Source organism: Talpa europaea (assembly GCF_964194135.1).
Source record: "Talpa europaea genome assembly, chromosome: 4".
Taxonomy (NCBI): Eukaryota; Metazoa; Chordata; class Mammalia; order Eulipotyphla; family Talpidae; genus Talpa; species Talpa europaea.
The window spans coordinates 10888717-10907654 of NC_140070.1; the positions used below are offsets into that span (position 1 = coordinate 10888717).

General features: G+C 35.1%; 1 protein-coding gene across 2 annotated transcripts in view; it reads left to right on the plus strand.

Annotated features, from left to right (window-relative positions):
• The window catches only part of GLRA3 (glycine receptor alpha 3), a gene marked incomplete at both ends in the record, with an annotated part of 104889 nt that overhangs the window by 41730 nt on the left and 44221 nt on the right, over window positions 1-18938 (plus strand). For both annotated transcript variants that reach the window (XM_084231544.1, XM_084231543.1), the window contains one exon: window positions 16792-17015. In XM_084231544.1, coding sequence (XP_084087670.1) covers window positions 16792-17015 — 224 coding nt within the window. The remainder of the gene's footprint in view (window positions 1-16791; window positions 17016-18938) is intronic.

Here is an 18938-nt window from a genome sequence, read left to right on the forward strand (position 1 = left end):
CTTTATTTTTTTAGACTTATTTTTATTTATTTATGCATACAAGAAGTGGAGTGTAGGCCAGAGGTGCAGCGGGGAGGGAGAGGATTCAATAGAGTAGGGAGCAGAACAGGCAGATTGACTGAAATCCACTGCTGATGGGAGCAGCGGGAGAGATAGGAGAGGTCTGCTGCGCCATGTGGGTCATCTCCCTGCCTGGGGGTTGAACTCATGCTGCAGTGGCTGGTGATAGCTTCATAGTGCTGAGACTTTAATGCCTGCGCCACCAGGGAGGCCCCTTCTAGAGTCATTTCTTATCTTTTCAGGTCTTCCTGTGGTTTCTGCCCACTCAGTCTTTCAGTGATCCCTGAGGAAGAAAGTTCTTCATGCAGTGCTCTCTGATAGACTCTCTATCACACGCATGCTCTATACATATCTCAGTAAGCAGCTACTAAAAAGTCTAAAAATTCTGATTCTAAATATATTTTACTCTTTATCATATTTTAACTTGCTATAAAGATAATTGCTATTCCTCACTCATGCACTATAAAATTAAATATGATTAATCAAAATTTGACAGCAGGCATGAAAAGAAATGAATATACTTTGCATCCCCTTTTCTCTTTAGTTTTCTCGAAGGCAGTGTTTCTTAACCAGGTTTTTGTTTTTCATTATGACTCCTCAAGGAGACTTTTTCGACATCTTTTTCCATAATTGTCCCCCCCCATAAAATTTTAATTCTCCAGATATATTGCATAGTTGTTTATATACACTATGTATATTTCTGAATTATACATAAGGAGAAAATGATTTTTTTACCTACCGACAACCAATATTGCTACCTTGGGAACAATTTCGTTCTCACTGAGAATGTGTCCTCTAAAGCACATATTCATAGGGGTCCTTCTGAATATACTCGCCCAGGGCTAATATTTCTATCCTGTTTGCTTGGCAACATATGACAAAGCAGTGGAAACGGGACTCGGGCTCTGAGTGTTGTGTGTGGGAGGGATACGTTTTTATGCTCATAGCTACTTGCAACACTATCCATACGAATGTACTGGCAGCCAAACTATATTCTCTCTTTTATTAATGATTTCAATTATTCTCTTTTAGATGCTGGTTTTCAAACATTGTGTGTGTGCACACACATCTATACTAATTATAGGTATACTCAGATTTCTTTTCCATATCTGATTTGTTCCCTTTTCTGCTTCTGTATGGCGGTTGTTTTTATTTCACTCAGATACCATTGTTGTCTTTTTTTTTACTATTTGATAAAATTACTCTCAAAACCTTTCCATGAAGCTCCCAAAATATTTGCCCAAATATTTCTCCAACTTGCTCCTGTGGCAACAAATCTCTGTGAAATGCACACAGTTCACACAATATATGATATTACTTAGTGAGCAGAAATTTCTAGAAAGGTGTGATTAACTCAAAAGTAGATCATTTATTCATAGATAGATAGCTATATAGAGCAAGTTTCATTTTTCTTTGTTATGATGGCAAAAGAATAATTTTTACTAAGAGATTGTGTCTTAGGTAGATCCCTAAGGAGAAAGTTCTTCATGAGACACTTTTAAGAATTGCCTGAAAATGTCCCTGAGAATTTGAAGAATGGCTCACTTATTGAGAAGCTTCTAAAAGAGATAGCCAGGGTTCAGGTACCAGGTTTCTGTTCCATTCTCACTCCTGTACCCATTTACCAGCATCTGGCTGAGGAAAGCTTTTCCTAATCTTGATGCCTTGTTTCACTTTCCACATGTTTTCATTCACAACACCTGAGGTAAATAGTTCTGGGCATGCTTATTTGTTTTACCCTCAGTCTCACCTATGACCCATCTCCCAATTCTCTCCCTCTTAATTTTCCCACTATTCCTTCTAGAATGTCTATTTCTTGGCTAACAACTTAATTTGGTTAACAACCCCCCACACACACACACATATACACACACTTTTTAATAGAGTATCTCCAATTTTAGTATCACTCAAGGAGAGCTCCCTCCACTACCTCCACAACCCTTGAAGAGCATATATTCAGTCCCTCAGAGCCTGAACTTCAAGTCAGAAAGTAGTTTCAATATCTCTCTCGGTTCTTTCTTCTACTTCTAAACTCTTCCTCTTCCTCCTGCTTTGAAGCCACTATCTTTGTCTCTCCACATTCCTTTCCTGTTAAGACTTGTCCTGTACGAGTATTGTGGATGTTCACTCATTTCATCTAAGATTTGGGCAGCTGACTCGTAGTCTTATCTATCGTCAGGTCTGCCTTAATCCTAAGTGGATGTAAAATCCAACCTTCATCATCCCGACTTTCTCACTTTCAATAAACGTCTTCCTTAAAAATTTAACTTAAATTACCACTTCCATGGATATACCAACAACTTGGTCAAAACATAGAATTTCCTTCAAAGTTTGGCTGAATCCAAACATCTTCACCTCAAATGTTAATTTCTAATTTGTTTTTCCTGTATTGCAACATGAATTGCATAAAACCACAATAAACTCAAAGTGTTTTATAATTGTATCATCAGAGCAACAATTAAAATGCTTATAAAAATGTTGGTAGGATTGGCAGAGGCAGCTCTAGTTTGACCATCACTCAAAATTAGCAATCTCTTATTACTTGATTAATGGGTCAAAGCACCATACACAAATGTGATATACACTTTACCACAGTATAGACTAAGTGGGAGCAAAACAACATATTTTTTTATTTTTAAAGTTTTCCATATGTGTTACAATCCTTTAATGCCCTGAAATGTTATTGAAGTCTCCTGGGGTTTATCCATATTCTCTGCTTCTTATAAAGGCATCTGCTATTTTCTACTATCCTATTCTAACAGCATGAGGTCTTCAATATAGTACATTAGTGGGATGTCTTTTATGCTGGCTGATCATTGTTCTCATAATCAGGGCTCTAGGGTACAGAGTTGGATCTATTTCTTTTTTGCAAAACAACAACAATATCTCTACTAGATGAAGCTAATGCTTCTGGTGTACTCTGGCATAAGGAGGTAGGAAAAATGTACTTAATATATCAGTCATAAAACAGGTGCCAGTGGTTCTATTGGTTTGTTCCAATAGAGAGATTACACATACAAGAGCAGCCAAAATAGAAGTAATCAGTTGGAGGAAGTTGAAATAATCCATTGTCACTTTCCAAATTTCAAGTGTCTTCAATCGAGGTCAAAACAGAAGTTAGATGGAGATGTGAAAGGATCACTACCCTACTATCAAAAGTCTTCAAAGAAGTCTCTCTTTTCCTTGGCTCTGCCATAAATCTCATGTGCTCTTCAATAACATATTGGCAAGAAAGGACTTCAGAGAATTCCACGTCTTCCTACCTTACTACACGTCAGAAGAGATTATGTGAGGATTCTGCAGGTGATGAGAATATAGCTATATCACCTCTATATCTAATTTATTTAGCTGTAAACATATATTTATATAGATATATTACTATCTACTTTATTTGTATCTTCATCTATGTATCCAGATCTCTAGCCATTCATTTCAGAATTAAGAAAATGAAACAATGGAATCACAGAACCAATATGAGATAAGTTCTCATCCAAATTTCACCATTACCTGATTCTTTCGTAACCTGCCACTCTGACATGTTCACAGTAGCAATACTTTGTATGTCCAGGAACTGGAGTTAACCCAGAATTGTGGTTCAGTGTTCTCAGAAACATCGGTCTTGGTAGTTCCTGTTTCTCAGTATACAGTCAAAATAAATTGCTGCAGGTCCCTGTAAGAAGAATCACAGGATGCATTTGTGATGTGACATGATGTTCTAAATGGTTCTTCTCCAAAGGAGCTGGAATCTATGAATTCACTGATGTCCTCTGACTAAGTGAAAGCTTGTGTTTTTCTTGGTAACTTAAGTAAATCCTTTGTCAACCCTAGAGCTCTTTTGATTATTCAGAGCAAGTGGGATATTCCTTAATGAGCTACCCATATATTTAAAACCTATTGAAACAGGTTACACATTTTCAATCCATTTCTTTTTCTCTTTTTTCCCTAAGTCTATATTGCTTCTTCTATAAGTGACTAATAGATATATAGTATATCAACTTCCTTCAGCACAGGTCCCTGTTGGTTCCAGCTTTCACTTAACAAAATAAGCAAACAATTAGAACCACTCCAGGCGATTGAGTGAGCACAGAGAATACAGCATCGTTATAAATGCATTCATATGAATAGATTTAACCAATTCTAAAATTTGATTTCACACTCCATGGTCTCATACTCTCAAGACATATTTCACAATTAAATATTTATGCACATATAAATTGGGAATATCAATTCCTTGGGGTATAAATCTCCTCCTGCAAGGGTTGGCTGTGATGGGCTCCCTGCCTGCTTTTGGGCTCTCCCCCTCATTATAGTTCTGAGGGCCACGATGGACTGTGAAGGTGCAGTACAGGGAGGATGAACATGCCCTGCCCCTCCTCTTGCTGAACCCTCCTCACTTTTTCTGCAAACACAGGCACAGTAGAGTTTTGTGGTTCAAGATTTTGGGAGTTTTCCAAATCCTTCCAAATTTCACCACTCTAATTATTGAAACTTCACTCTTTCCCAATCAAGACCCTAACATTTACATATGTCACCCTGCAAGAGAGTGACTATAATGTGCTTTCCAGTTTAGTAACTCACAGACTTATCCTTTGCATCTTGTTTTCAGCTATACTGTCTCCACTTAGGAAAATAAGAGAGTCTTTGAGGAAAAATCTTGAACTCTCTAACCATGGCTTAACTTAAGAATTCAAATTTCTAAACTAGATTCTATTTTTGTCAGTAAATATACACGTTTTCCTCTTTTTTTTTTATTGCGGCAACAATGGTCTGCATCACTGTTTGTTTAAACTCTCAGTAAAGCTAGAAGCAAGTAGTCCAATTCTCATACCTTGACTCCCTCATTTCTACCTGGTTATAATTTGCTAGTGCCCTTAGCACATGACCGGGAGGTCATACACTTCAATTTAGATGCACATGGGTAAAAATTTCAGTTAATTTTATTGCTGGTTTTTATGTCACTAATTGTCTCCTTTCATGGGCCTCCATGCATGGCCTTCAAATACAGGCCAATTGAACAGTCCAACCTTCCCATTCCTGCAAGGTACTTGCAGAGACAAATACTTGTCCAGCGTAGCGTTCAGTACTTATAACAGTAACCACTTCATAATAGAGAATTTCCTACTGGGGGTCTGATGTTTATAAAATTACTGGAAAGATGACAAGGGATAATTATACTGCAGATTTGGTCAGCAAAACCACTACCCCTACCTGAATCAAGAGGATGAGACAATAGGAGTCTCCAGGAATAAACTGTCAAAAAATTGGAGTCAGGAAACCATCACAGCAACTGAGTTACCATGAACTCAGAGATACATGCTGTTCACTGAATAATCTCCATTTATTCCTTCAACAAACAAGACACTGGTGACAGGAAATGGAAACCTGATTGACACTGCAAAAATTAAAACAAAAACAAACATGAAACCATGCTACCATAACCCCTAACACCAAGAGTAAGCAGAAGCTCAGAGCAATACATGGGGGAAAGTCATCAAGTGCGCCTGAGAGATGACCAGCTACCTCAGCAAGAGCCCGAGCTCTAAAGTGAAGTAATCCAGACATGGAAAGGCAGTGGATAACAAAAATTATCCACTTTTGTGCAGTTTTCTTTAAACAAGACACACTCACAGAAACAGAGAGTACATGGTGGTTTCCAGGAGCAGGAAGGTGGGGGATCTAGGGGCATGTTGGTCAAAAGCAACAAAGTTGCAATTATATAAAATGAAAGAGTCTAGTGATCTAATGTATAAACACCATAGTAGTTGACAATGTTTTATTGAATACTAGAAATGTGCTCAGACAATGAATTTTAAGTGTTTTCATCACACACACACACACAAATAATTACATGAGGAGATATATTAATTAGTCATCATTTTATCAAGTCAGCATGCTGTAGACCTTAAACATATGTATGTATAGATGATAGCTAAATGGATAGCTGGATGGATAGATTGGATGGATAGATAAATAGGCAGGTAGGTAGGTAGGTAGGTAGGTAGGTAGGTAGATCAATCAATCGATAGGTAGGGCAGATAAAGATGGAGAGATGATAGTATCTTCACTGTGTTATTTGAATAAAAACTTCAGTAATTGCTTTAGAAAAACTGGTAATTAGTTTTACATACAATAAATCTCTCTCCATATGTATGTATGTATATAGGTTAGGTACAGTGCTCTTTATTGACAGTGTATGACAAGGTAGGACTTTAAGAGCTTCCCCTTCTTCAGCAGTCTGGGATGGACTCTGTGATGATCTGCCTATTAACATGAACATTGATGGATTTGGGTTAGTTTTTCGGTAGTGAAAGGTGCTTTTATGTTCTGACTTTTCACCAACTGTTTTGCAAAACTGCTATTTCCAAAGTATTCAAGAACATAAAGTTCTTTATCCTGAACTTTACTGGGCTCTTACCTAATCTGCCAATGGTGCTCTTCTTGTGAACTCTCTTACTTTGGCTTTTCTAACCCAAATATCTCCTGGATCTGTCTGACCACTGTGGCCCAGGTAACTTTGGATGGTAGACTTCTCTTCTTCCTGTTTCCTGAATGGTCATTCTTCAGGTTTTCATCACTGGCCCTCTCCCCTCTATGTAGGTTTATCCTTCCCTGAGGTTATTACCATCCTCTGTATGTATAATGGTTCTATCTCAACAGCTATAAGCCATCTCTCTGTGTGAGAGGGATAAGAAAGAAAAGAACAAACTGAAGTAACTCTGGGACATGATATGTGGAACAGCACATGCATTTGCTGTAATGTTTAGGACAAAATAAACTAAACTAACCCCTAGCTCTGTACTTTAGTTTTTTCCAGGTTATCTAAATCATTTATCTTACTCAGTTGGACAAACTCCTGAAGTTCACTGGATACAAATATGCTTTGTCTCCGGATTTGCTCTCTCAACGAGTTGGCCAGAAAATTGAGACTTATTTCTTCTCTCATACCTCAATACCTAATGAATAACAAAGTCCCAGCAGTCCTACTTCCCAATTATTTTCCAAATCTGTCACTTTTCTACCACTTTGCAGATCACCCCTCACTGCTGTGACAGACAGAGCATCTAACTGATGCCCAGTCTCTACCTTGCAGTTACAAAGATCTTTCTGAAATTCAAATAAGGCCTTGCTGTTTTTCTGCTCTTTCATTGGTTCCCAACTATTTGCTCTGGGATCAAAAGTTACCTTTATTTGGTTTGCTAGAGCCTATTATCTGTCTCACCTAAATCCTCCAGAATCGTCTCGCTCTTTACCCCAAGTGGCAACTTTCTCTGCATTCCAGACATATCCTGTGAACTTTCACCTTTTCAAGTATGTCATATTTTATTTTGCCTCTGCTTCTTTGCATTTGCTGTTTCTTCTTCAACTATTCTTTCTACCCCACCCCCTCCTATATTGTCTAATTTTCTCACATTTATCTCTGAGATCAAATGGTCACTTCTGAGTGCAGCAAAGGCAGGGGTGTACAATTTCTCTTCAAAGGAAGATCACAAAGAGAGAAGTCAAAATATTTGGTCAACATAGAACACATATACAAAGGATTCATAACATATGTAGTTTATGTAAACTACATATGCTGAGTGTAACTCAAATAAACCTAAATTCTTCAGCTTCAAGGTTTCATTCTTCTTGTGAATTCACTTGTCATTTTAAAGTGCTATCACTTTTAAGACTTATCATTGAATCTTGACTCATCACTAGTTTTAATAATAGTTTTTCAACTTAAAATTATAAAAACGGTGACTTAAGTAAGTGTAAACATCTATTATAAGTATCATTCAAATTTCAAAATGACAAAATGTTTTTTAAATGCCTTAGACATTTACAAGAACAACCGGGTATAGCTCTCACTTAAAGGACCATATCATGTCTCACTTTCCTGAAATGGATAATTAAAGCCATCTTGGATATGGCGTGAGTTTGCTTAAAAATTTAATGAAAATAGCAACAAATAGCAAATAATCTTCACTATCGTTTATCATAAATAATTCTGGCAGACATTCGCTTAACCAGTTAATCAAGCTTAACATCACTGATAAGACACGTCAATATCAAGTGCTTCTGATATGTAATTTCAAAAAGACACTATATTCTTTCTGTGATATTCATGTTAAAAATGAATAATACCAATAATACCAATATAATCAAAAGACAAAAACCACATTGAAGCACATTATATAAAATTGTTGGCCAGTATTATTCAAAAAAAATGTCAAGGACACAGAAAAAGCCTGCCACAGATCAGAAAACAAGTGAGTAGTTAAATGCAGTAGGACATCTTAGACTGGATTCCAGGCCAGAAAATTTTTTTTTTTTTTTTTTTTTTATGCAAGCACTGGGTACAGTCAGAAGCGCGGGAGGGCGAGAGAATTCACCAGAGCCAGAGCGGGGAGCAGAGCAGGCAGAAGGACCAAAGGACACTGCTGAGGGGAGCAGCGGGCGGCAGGAGAGGTCTGCGCGCCATGTGGGACCCTCCTCCGGTGGCCGGGGAGCAGCCGGGGATCGAACCGGCACTGCAGAGGCCGCGGGCAGCTTCGCAACCCAGCGCTCAACCGCTGCGCCACCGGGGAGGCCCGAGGCCAGAAAATTTTAAAAGGACATTAGATGGAAAACTTGTGAAATTCATATTTAGTCTGTAGACAAGTTCCTAATATTATATCACTGTTATTTTTTTTGGTTTCAGAAATGAGCTTGACATATGGGGGGGAGCTGGGTGAAGGGTTTACAGGACCTCTCTATGCTATTTTTGCAACTTTTCTATATATCTTAAATTTTAATGGAGGAAAAAGCTTCTCTCTGGATTTTCCAAAGAAATATTTTTATTCTACCAGATATGTGGAACTTCAAATAATCAGATAGGTTATTCTTTCTTGCAGTTGTGCAATAGGAAGGTACCGTAAAGCCAGAGTGGACAGAATGGGCCTTCAGTTATCCAGGCTCTCACTTCCCCAGCACCATCCCTTCCCATCAGCTCTGCTCCTTAGGATGCAGAGTGGGTTTTTCAGGAATCAGGGGATCTTTAGACAAGGAATGATATATTCACAGAAATTCTCTTCCAGCAATTTATGTCCTTCTGGGAAAGGTGATGAAATGCCAGAAGACAGGCTGTAAGAGCTGCCATTTGTCCGCTGTGATCAGGGAGATTTTATAACTTGCAAATGACTTATATTGCAAGTCTGAATTATTGTCTACCTTCATTACTCTCAAAACATAGGAAAAAGCAAAAATTTCAAACAAAAGAGAGAGAGATTTTCCTCCTTAAAGTTCTGCCGGAGTTTAGCCTTATCTTGACCTATAAAAGTCTAATGAATTTGATTCAGAATGTATTATATTTCTGTAATCCTCTTTCTTTTCCAGAACTTCTATTTCTTATTACTTAAGAGGGCTAAATTGTTGGCCCTTGACGATTTTTAGTACTACAGTTACTATGGACTATGTTATAAAATTTAATTCATTCTGACAAATTCAATGTTTAAAGCAAGCTTGGTGTTCTAATTCTTCAAGCCATATTTCTCAAAATAGCTCACATTAAGAAACACTGAACCATACATTCTCTTAGCCCCAAATGACTGGTCAATATACCTGCTGATGCTGACCATTGAATCAGTTTTGCCTTGTCATCTTCCTAATGAAAATATTTCCTAAAATCTAGTATTTTCTTCCTACTTGTCTCTTTTAAGACCACAATTGTTGAGTGGTCTCACAATTGTTAATGTGTTTTGTCATGCTGTTTTTTTAAAAAATTATCTACAATACCATTGTTAGGGAATTTATAGCTAATGTTGATTTTGTGAGAAAAGGCACATTTTATTTACTGGGATTCAAAGCTGAGCAAAACTCTGGGATGAGGTAAGAGACTTTTGCTCATCTCAGATCTGTTCTTCCTTTGGGACTGCATCTTAAGAGTCATTCCTGTAGTTTTAAAATGATACTTCTTGAATTCAAAATACAGAATACCCTTTCTAGGTTGCTCTCCCTGCCTTTCTTCCTACATATCCCTTAATAATGAACTCTTTGTGACTTTCAGTATATAAATGGGAAAACAAGAAATTTCTTTTTTCTTTTTTTTAAAGAAATCTTTATTTGAAAAAGATTTATTTATTTATTTATACATACAAGAACTGGAGTACAGGCCAGAGGTGTGGGGGGTGGGTGAGAGGATTCACCAGAGACAGAGTGGGGAACAGAACAGGCAGACTGACTGAAATGCACTGCTGAGGGGAGCAGCGGGTGAGATAGGAGAGGTCTGCTGTGCCATGTGGGTAGCTCCCTGGCCGGGGATCAAACTTGTGCTGCAATGGCTATAGATAGCTTCATAGTGCTGATGCTTAACACCTTGCACCACCAGGGAGGCCCCTATTTCTAAGTTTTTTAGTGAAGTCTTTAGGGTATTCCATGTATATCATCTTGTCATCTGTAAATAATTTTAGTTATTCTTTTCTACAATGGATTCTTTTAGACCTTGCCTTTCAGATGTCATCATTTTTAGTAAGGAAGATAGTATATCATACAGTGAGAGCTCAAGGCCTGAATGAAAATTAAAGAGATCTTGGTTTTTGTCCTTTTCCTATAAAAAGGCTTTGGTAAAGACACTTAATTTACTCCTTTTGTTCTCATCAATTAAAATAATTTTCCTGTCAAGAAAGTATTCAAGTATAAGTAGCAAGTTAGTGTTACAGGGAAAATAATGTATCAGCAGATTCAGGAGTGGGTCAGGACAAAAATATGCTGTGTGAATGAAACACTTATATTTAATGATTTGTGAAAGTTTAGGATACATTGTGCTAAATCCACTCTAGGATTTGCCTTTAATAAAATATGTATGTTCTCAAATTTACACATTCAAATAGAAGAACATAACCACAGTTTGCCAGATATTTTATGACAAGTGAAAACCCATGGATATTTGGCAACTTATTTTTTGCTGACAATGATACCCTATACCAAAATACTGTGAAATATGCATGCATAGTGTGAAAGACCTGTAAATACAGAAATATTGAAATGCTGTTCTTTAGCAAATGCAGATTTGCTAAATAAATATGAGTTCTTTAGCAAAAAAGCAAAATACCTAATCATCGATTGCATTTTCTTTTAATTCCGAGTTTGGTGTGCTGCATATGTACTTGTCTTAAGAGTAAATTGTGGATTTTAAAGTGGTTATTTAATTTGATGCAGAAACGAACTTTTCATCTGTTCCTCTCAAGAACTATCCTAAATGAGACTGCAGTATTCAATAACTGTTTCTAATAGAATTTAATTCCTCTGCAACTTAAAGCGAAGTTAATAGCTTCCTCTCAGTTTCTTGGCCTAAGTCCAAATCAACGAACAGCTTGTATAGAATTATCTAGATTGCTCAGAAGGCAAACATCATTCAAAATACAATCTAATTTTCTCTTGAACATATATTTAACTCACCAAGTTTTCCACAGTAAAACATTTCTTTTGATATTCAGCCTCTAATATTTCATGGCAAATGATTTTCAATTTGTGCCTTAGGAATTAAAAGATTCTCCGAAAGGGATAAGTGTCTTTCAAAAAAAAAATCACAGAAAATTTAAATATTGGTTGAAGTGAAAAAGTATAATAACAAGTCTCCGTGTTGAGAAAAAATTGAAAATACTGAAAATAATGACTGGAATAATTTATTTACAAGATTAGTTTTCCTAATGAGGACAAATGTGAAAACAAAATAAAAATTCTTTGCCATTAATATCTATGAAACCATATCTTTTCCTAAAATACCAAACTGCTAAGAATTACTAGCTCATTAAAATTGAGAAAAGAGATGTATTACCCAAAAAAATAGATTCAATTTAAAATATGTATTTACTTAGCTTAACATCTAAATGTGTTTATGCTGGAAATACTTGAAGACTGGAATTGCAAAACAGTTTCCATTAAATCAAATTGTAAATAAGAAAGGCAATGATAATTGTCACTATAATCACTGTTATAGGTGAAGACAAAAGGCAAAATTATGTTTACTTATTGAAAATAAATGAACACTTCTAAGTTTTTGTTCCAAATTGCCTAATTCCACCTGCACTAGACACTTGTGGACCAAATAAAATTTATTTTAATAAAAAAAGTAACATATAAACATGGAATGGTGAATAAGAATACTAAGAAATGCATAAAATATATTAAGCATTTTGTACATTGTCAAATGCAACAAAAAAGATGTAAAAATGTATGTGCAACATAATTACAGTTATATGAAAATGTATAAGGTAAAGAAGAAAAAATACATCAAGATATGAACAATGAGAACAGCATTCATACCTATTTTCTTTACTTTGTAACAATAAAATTAAAAGGCAGACATCATCAATATACAAATTGAGCAGCAGTTCTAAAGAGGGAGGGGTGTGTGTGTGTGTGTGTGTGTGTGTGTGTGTTTGAAAGGGGGGGAGGAGAAAGGAGAGAATGGAAACAGACACAAAAATTGACGAAGGGGCAGAAATGTGGGAATAAGAAAGAAGGAATGAAAAGAGATAGAGGAGTAAGCTCCTGGGTTAGAAAGAGCCTGAAAGCAGTAGGGAAATTAAAGATTAAACAACTTATGAACCATGGAAAAGAGAAGCATTTAAAACTTCATTAAATTAGATGAGTGTTGTTCTTTATTCGTTTTTTTTTTTCCTAATTGGTCATTTTAATTTAGTTCTAGCAACCCTATACTTCCCTATACAACAAAAGATAAAAGATATATACTAGATATTATTTTAGCTGATACTGTGCATTTTTATTTTCACTAAATTTGGTCTTTGCCCAGATACTATTATGAGAAATGACAATCTGGCACCTATTAGATTTAATCCAAGAAAACTGTAACTGTAGTGCTTTTAATTTCCCATCAATGAGAATGTTGATTAGTCATCCCTCAAATTCCTTGTGAAAAGAAACATAAACCACATAAGCCCTGACTAGTTGCGTTAGTTTATAGAGTGTAGAGCATGCTTGGTATGTGTGTAAGGTGAATGCTGGGTGATTGTATATTATGGGAAAAGCAGATCCTGCAAAGTTCTGAAGACAGACGTCTGGGTCTGAATTAGAGCTCTGCTACTTATTACCCTTTAATTCTGTTGAAATCATTTAATATATATTTGTCTCATTGGCCACATATATAAAGTCAGGCAAATATTAATAACAACACTAAGTTTGTAAATTTGCTAGAGGAGTGATTCATGAAGGACCCAGTATACTGTCTGCTACGTGGTGCTATGGACATGTGAACAGCTATATTTAATGTCATAGATCAGAGTCTGCGCACACAGCAAATTTAATATCTATCTAGAGATATATGGATTGTGCATATATGTACTATATAAAGAAGCAGGAGGGATAATTAAAGACAAATTATAAAGATACATCAATGTTGAATGTGAAAGTTAATAATAAGGTTAAGGATAAACATAATAATTCTGCAAATTTTCCACAAGATGTTCACCAAATTTCAACATTACAATTATCTGCCCAATACTTTTACATGGCAAATCAAAATGCCCTGCAGCCCTTCAGAACCTAATTTAGAAAGAGAAAATGCAACCAAACTTCTATTTAACATGGCTCCTAATTTTCAGTCTAAAGCTATTATTTAATGCGTGGTTCTAAAGACTTTGTATAGATCAATTCAATGCTCACAGCTATCCGGTGGAGGGGTGCTGTTATGATCATCCCTATTTTACAGATGAAAAATATCTAGCTAGAGAGAGAGATTACAAAACCATTAGCTGGGGGAGATTTAGTCCCAGAAAGACTTGCTTCTGAGTTTGGTAAGTTGACACTATAACGTTTGCATAATTTAATTATTTTTGTGTGCATCATAATGTAAGAATTTCAAGCAACGTGTCAAGAAATGCAGTGTGGGTTCTATTATTTATTTACTAAGTGATATACCACAGGAACTTAAACTACATCTTAATGGATACTTATCTTCAAAGCAAAATGCCCTACATAATTTTAATTTCCCCATAAAATATTTTCTTGCAAAATTAATGTAATGTAATACTTTAAAACTCTAGACTATCATTCTATAATAATAATAATAAAAATAAATTTTGTCTTCTAAAATGTCTATTTTAGTCTTTCTGTATTATGAATGGTTGTATTTCAATCATTATTATAGAATATTAAAAATATTGTGATAAATAGTATATTATTTGCAAAAATGTGCTTATTATATAACATGCAAAACCAGTCAAATATAGAACAACTTCTGAAGGATTTTCAGATATTTATTACTATGAAAAGTATTTATATGGAAAAAGAATCATTAGTCAGTCATTAGGATAATAGCTGTCTTAAAATTTTATGAATCCACATAAACATAAATTCAGTTGCCTTATGAGAATTATAAATGTCTTACATGCCTATATTTTATAAATGTGAAATAATTTATGATTATAAATACTGACTTTACTTTGACATACTGCTAAAAACTGATCTTAATAATAAATACTGATTTTACTTTGAATATCTATTATTGACTTTTTTTTGCTCACTTATAACCTTAGCACATTTTTATTTTATAAAAGGATTGTCCATATGAGCAAAAGAAAATCTAGTAATCAAATAATTAGTCTTTCTTTTACATGTAATCAATGAATCACGGAATTTTTAAACTGGCCTTGTTAAGTCCAGTGTATTTATTTATTTGTTTGTTTGTTTATTTATTTTGCATGTGTGGCATGCACATGTGTTAGTCTCTGTTTTTGCAAAGCTGTTGGTTTCTTCAGTGCATAATCTTTTATTTACAGTGATTTCAAATTAAGTTACTGGGACTCCTTTGATTTACCCTTATCCTTGCACATTTTTACAAATTAGATTTAAAAAATATATTATTGGTTGTTGGGGAGATGGAATACACTGGATGTATGAAATCAGTCTTAATCTTTTCTAGAATCTAGAATTTTTATAAATTCAATCTTTATTTTTTTAAGATTTTTTTTTACCAAGGTAACATTGGTTTACAACACTGTATATGATTTAGAAATATAAACTTTTATTTTCAAAATGCTGAATTTGGTTATTTGACAGAGTAGCTTCCCAGAACAATGTTTTTTACAGCCAAGTCAAAAGCCAAAACTTGAAGAACTCCTAAAAGCTAAATTTCTAGGTTTTCCAGAAATGGTTATTATTTTTGCTTTGGACCCTAACCCTAAACAGAAGACCTAAATGTGTCAGAAAACAGAGATATTTCAGGCTATTTTCAGAAAGAGCACAATGGAAATAGGATGACACTTTCCCGTGGTGACAGTTGATTTTTCCTTATGTGATTTAGAAACAGACACAAAGGATATTTGAGTTTTGTATTTTTCAGACTCCTGGAGCAACAACTTGTACCTGAAAGTGCTGACATTGTGTCTTTCCATGCAATTTATCACTAAATCAATAACATAAGGATAATGAGATTCAATCAAATTTTATTCAGATACTGTAGCTTAAATGTCTTTTTATTTGAGCCTTACAGTGGGGAACAGCTACAGATTTCTCAATCAATTAATTCCAGTAAAAATGCTTCCAGTTTTAAAATATATCTTAACTCTTGCTCCAAAGGAAATTCTTTACTCATCAGTTATTTTCCCTGGCATATATTGTCCCAATACTCCATACAACACAGAGAGAAACTGGGGTCTCCAGGTTAGGGCAGAGCACAGACTGCAGGACAGCAAAGGAAACAGGAAGTAGCGTCTGACCAGAAAGCCACTTCCTGGTCTAGACGGGGAGAAAATGGCCGCCCTCGGCTGCTAGAAGCTTGTTCGCTTCTCCCCATTTATTTTCTGGTATGTAACCTCAGTTACAGTTAGAAGATAGGGTTCTCAGCACCCAAATAATGATCAAGGGCACATACCCATTGGCAACATTCCCTATAGATGCAGATTTTGATCTGCTTGCAAGATAAGCAATCTGTAGGGTCTGATATTGAGGAAGTGTTCTTTGTGATTGCTTGGTTTTACAGTATTCTATTATTCACAGGATGAACAATTAGATGAAAACTGGCATTCATTTTGCCTGAATATCTCCAGCCCTCGGCTATTTACCATGGAAATAAAACTTTCTTAAAGTGATCATTTTATTCAAGCTTATAATGAGATCTATATATTTATTTGCTCATTTCAGAAATCTTTGGGGAAAATTGTATTTGTAAAGTTATGGTTAATGCTTATATTCTTATATTGTGTTCAAAAAGCACCACACGTACACCTACCTATCGATTGTTGTCATTCCATAGATGGGTCAGAAAATATGAGCAAGAATGCAGTTGAAATCATTGACTCTTTCTCTTTTTAACTTAACAATGAAAAATCTAATCGGGAAATCTCATTATCCTAATCTTCTTAACAGATTACAGGCAATAAAGTTCTTTAATTATTCTTTTATGATTCCAAAATTGCTTTTTAATTTTCCCAAATCACCTATTTCCAAGAACTGACATATTAAATGCAAGAAAATGTGTGCTCATTGTAAAGAAGTATATATATATTCATTTGTATTGTGTAGTTACTAAAAGAAATGGTTCTAGAACATAATTGTGAAGCAGACAATATTTGGCCCAAAGTGCCTAATAACAATCCAGTATTTTATTCTGACAAACCAAGTAGGTAAACTCTTAATGGAGCCACAAAATATAATCTGTCAGTGACTTCTGCTATAATTCAGGGAATTCCAAAATGTAGCACATAAGATTCTAAACTTTTTAAAACCTTGTTGTTTTTCTTTCTTATATTGTAGGATTACAGAGTGAATATTTTTCTTCGTCAGAAGTGGAATGACCCCCGTCTGGCATACAGTGAATATCCTGATGACTCTTTAGACCTAGACCCTTCCATGTTGGATTCCATTTGGAAACCTGATTTGTTCTTTGCCAATGAAAAGGGTGCCAACTTTCATGAAGTTACTACAGACAACAAATTATTGAGAATTTTCAAGAATGGAAATGTTCTTTATTCAATAAGGTGAGTCATAGACTTAAATTTCTGATTTTAGTGAAAGAAATTGTATCTTTGAGGTTTGAGTGAGAGTTTTGAAATTTTTAAGTAAGTGCTTTCATTGTTCAGCTTCAATTTCTCTGAAATCCCATTTTTCAAATATGTCTAATTAACAATACCTGGCTCACATTCTAGATCCAAGGATGATATGAATAATTATTGGAAATCCACTATTTTAATAAATGATCCAGGTTCTTAGCATCCATCAAGTTGGCTGGTGGCTTAAAGACAAATTGGAGACAGCTGAATCAACATGTGATTATCAATTTGTGTGGGCTTACATCTCTTAAATATTATTAGAGGAAGAAATATTTAGATTTGCCCATCTAGGATGCATTTTCTGTAACTTATTTTTCAGGAACATGTTTTTTAGAATTTCTCTGGGCTTCTCTGTTCATCTTTTGTATTTTCACCTTAACTTGCCAATTTTCATTCCTTTTTTAAATTTTATTTTGTTTTTGCATAGAAGAACTGAGGTGTAGGCCAGAGATGTGGGGGTTGAGAGGATTCATCAGAGACAGAATGGGGAGCAGAACAAGCTTATCTACTGAAATAAATTGCTGAGGGGAGCAGCACGTGAGACAGGTGAGGTCTGCTGTGCTGTATGTAGCACCCTGCCCAGGGATTGAACTCAGGCCTTAACGGTAATAGCACTGAGACTTAACTTGTAGGCCACCAGGGAGACCCCAATTTTTATTCTTTCTACCAGCCATACTCTAAATAGTGATTTATTGATGAACTTTGAAGAAGGCAGGAAAGAAAACCAAATGGAAATAGTGACAAATTGATGACAATCAAAAATTTATTACAATCCTTAGAAAAGAGCTTGTTTACACATTTTAGTTATTATACATTTCCAGAAGACCATGTAGCTTTTAAAACTAATACCAAAATGTAAGTCCTAGTAATAGAATTTCATGACAGCTGAACTTTAAATATCATTCAACTTGTTAAATATCAAAAAGACCATGTGGAGATCTGCAGCCTCCAGCAGTACGAAGGACCTCTCCACGTTTTTACCAATAGATACTGATTAGGGAACTTTGTCTTTTAGCTATACCTGGAAGCAATGAGGTAGTACATCTCTCCTTTTCCTGACAGAGTGGTGTCAGAGAAAGCCAATGCACACAGGAAGTTTAAATAAGATTCAGAGAATAGTAAAATAAATATGAAATGTCTAAGCTTCAATCAAAAATTGTTCACCATACAAAAAACCAGGTAGTGCTCAGACTAAACAGGAAAAAAAGATAATCAGCTGGTTCCAAAAGCAAGATGATAAGTATTAAACTATTTCAGGGAGCAGTTATACATATGCTTGAGACAAATGGAAAAATTAGAAAGTCTCATTAAAGAAATAGAAGCTATAAAATGGAACCAAATGAAAATTTTAGAATTGAAAAAAATGATAAGCAAATTAAAACCTAATGTGTGGAGTCAATAGAAAAGTGAAGAGGACACAGGAATGAATGAGTAAACTTTAGGATAGAATAATCAACATTACTCACTTTTAACAACAAAGAAATAATGCATTGTGGTTGCGGGGCAAGTTGTCAGGGACAGGTGGTGATATAGCAAAGATCTGACATTCATGCCATCAGTCTGAGGTAGAGGAGAACAAACATGGAGCTAAATGTATATATATTTATACATGTATGTACATATATTTAGCTAAATATATAAATATATACATATGTAAATCATGGTAGTTTTTTATAAATTTTATAAAAGGCATAAACCAGCAGATTCAAGATGAATGATCCCCAAAGATATCTATACTAGTTAACATTATGCACAAATTTCTAAAAGCTAAATAAAATTCCTGAAATTATTTACAGAAAAAAAATTAGCATGGTAGTAGACATCCTAAAGAAATGACATATATTTTTCAAG